This window comes from Montipora capricornis, chromosome 14 (assembly GCF_036669925.1).
Source record: "Montipora capricornis isolate CH-2021 chromosome 14, ASM3666992v2, whole genome shotgun sequence".
Taxonomy (NCBI): domain Eukaryota; kingdom Metazoa; phylum Cnidaria; class Anthozoa; order Scleractinia; family Acroporidae; genus Montipora; species Montipora capricornis.
Genome location: NC_090896.1, coordinates 34,483,286 through 34,485,785, shown reverse-complemented (window position 1 = coordinate 34,485,785; position 2,500 = coordinate 34,483,286). Strand labels below are relative to the sequence as shown.

Below are 2,500 nucleotides of genomic sequence, written 5' to 3'. Positions count from 1 at the left end.
TGATTGGTTGAAAAAGTGGCGCGAGAACTTTGAACCAATCATTGAGTGAAGTAATGCAAAACCAAAGTAATTATCTAATTACTTTCGACACTCAATTGAAAACCACTCTAATTGGTGTTTTGCACATCTAATAAGCTGCGTTTACATGCTGAAATTTTAAGCTAGTGAGTAAATGACGCCCCTTTTCCCTGGATCCAACCCTCTGGGGTTCAATAAGTCACTTTTGAACGTGAGTAATGGCGGACCATGAAATCCAAAACTTACATTCAAACTAAACAGCCTTTCGATAAAAATCAAAGCTCAACATTTTGCCAGTCAAGTTTTAAGCAATCACATTTTCAAAATCTGAAGAAAAAAAGGAAGATTTTTTATCATAGTAGCACTTTAAAGTTCTACTATGACTAAAAAATAAATTTTCTATTTTTCTTTGGATTTCAAAATCATGTTAAAATAAACAGTAATTTCCCCAAGTTTTAAGCCTTGATTTCAAAAAGACACAATAGGCCATCATGAGAAATTTAATGGCATCAAACTTTGTTTTAACAATTCTAACTAAGGGCGCTTTCCTTTTTCTAGAAGTGGACGGCCACACCAGTCAATTTGCAGAGAAAATGCAACAATTTGAAGAAACACTCGAGTAATGTCATCCTCGAAGTGTGTTAATTTGAAGGCATTGTAGAGTTAATCCTTCCAAATGCCTGGTCTGGTCGGTCACTTCTGTAAAATGGGAAGCTTTACAAGTATTACGTTAAGAAGGAAAAGACTAACTTGCCTTCCAACTTTTTAAACAGTTTGGTAAACTCGTGGTCGAATAAGACTTGTGTTTCTGATTCCACTTTGATCTGTTGATAGAGTAAAAAAATCCACAGTTAAACACACCACTCGTGAATAGAATACGTACCTGTAAGAATTGACTCGCACGAGCACTTCTCACAATTTTGGCACCTCTTTGTACCTTTACGCCCTCAAACACATATTTGTCCTGGGTCTACTCTAGTTTCAGGCATGAAATCAATTTTAAGTCATATACTAACTTTCCTCATTTCAAAATTCCCACATTTTCTCCTTTATAACCGTCATTAAAGATAAAGACCAACCAAAGATCTGGGGAAGGATTGCTTAGGTAGCAAGGACTGGAGACTTAAGTTGTGCTATCCACGTGTGATTTATACAGGGAATTCACTCGTTTCAGTGTATTTATGCCGACGTTCAGGGATTTCGAGCAACGTAATAGGTTGTTCTCCGTATGCCCATCACAAACAAGGTCGTTAGTTTCAACCGATTAAACACCAAATCCAAGAAAACGCCACGGTCTGGATAACAGACAACTGAAGCACGAGAAACAGATATCATCCTCCTTACCTCCGGAGATTTTACAGCCGCAGTGAAGAATTCTGACTTCGATATAAAACTGATCTTGTCAAGTAAATTATCAGCTCCTATTCTCTTGATTATTAAATTACGAAGGTCATCCCTGCAATACACAACGAAAAATAAAAACGAAAAAGGGTAATAAGAGATAAGAAAAGATCTAACAAAATCTGTCAGAATGCAATCCTGGACAAAGGTGTTTGGGCCTCCCTCGCTATTTTCCCCTGCTCCTACGCCCCCCCCCCCCAAAAAACAAAAAAAAACAAAAAAAAAAACAAAAAAAACAAACAAGAAAACAACAAAAAAAAAAACCAGAGTATTCCCACTCCTCCCTGACAACGATGGCGTAATAACTCACAGCTGACATAAAATAAACTAGTAAAACATGAAGACAATAAACCTGCAGCAAAACAATAGTCGATAAAACAAAAAAAAATGCTTATCCAATAGGCTTCGTCAGGAAGTCATCGAGGGAGCCTCTATCACCACTAATTTCTTAAGACAACCCTTTCCTGAGTAAATTTATTTTTAGAACAGGTTTTTCCCTCGAAAAGTATATTTCCCTTAACAACGAGATAGCTCTGTTTTGATTGGCTTTTACAACAATGGGCGTGCTGAAACTCCCAAGGAATGTATCTATATTTCTCTATACGCTGAGATAGCTCTGTTTTGATTGGCTTTGACAACAGTGGGCGTGCTTAATCTCCCAAGGGGGGTGATCTATAAATAAATCTACTCGGGAGAGGGTTGACTGCTTGGCCAAGTATGGTAGATAGAGGGTCCCCTTGAAGAGCTCCTGGCATCGTTCAATACGCTAACCAGAACATACTGGGTGTTCCCTCAAATCACGCTGGGTCAAAGAATGTCAACTCTCTCGACTACTCCATTCCCCATTCTAACAGTTTAGATCAAAGCTGTTACAAATATAGAAAGACAAAACCCATCCTTACTTGAGACATGTTCCTACTGAGTTGTCGTTATTATCCAAACATATTCCCAGAAGAAGAGAGCACAGGGAACCCACCAGCCTGTCAGCTTCTTCCCCGTGGGCTTCAACCTGTGCCATCAGCTAACAATCGTTAAGGACGATAGATCGCAAGAAAAGGGACACAAATCTATACTCAGGTTG

The 2,500-nt window shown here is 38.6% G+C and overlaps 1 protein-coding gene across 1 annotated transcript in view; it reads right to left on the bottom strand.

The window, feature by feature from the left end:
* Positions 1-2,500, bottom strand: part of LOC138032885 (general vesicular transport factor p115-like) — a 47,678-nt gene that overhangs the window by 14,530 nt on the left and 30,648 nt on the right. Inside the window, exons 23-25 of the mRNA XM_068880591.1 lie at positions 2,322-2,440; positions 1,363-1,474; positions 773-842 (exon numbers count right to left, since the gene is read on the bottom strand). Coding sequence (XP_068736692.1) covers positions 773-842; positions 1,363-1,474; positions 2,322-2,440 — 301 coding nt within the window. The remainder of the gene's footprint in view (positions 1-772; positions 843-1,362; positions 1,475-2,321; positions 2,441-2,500) is intronic.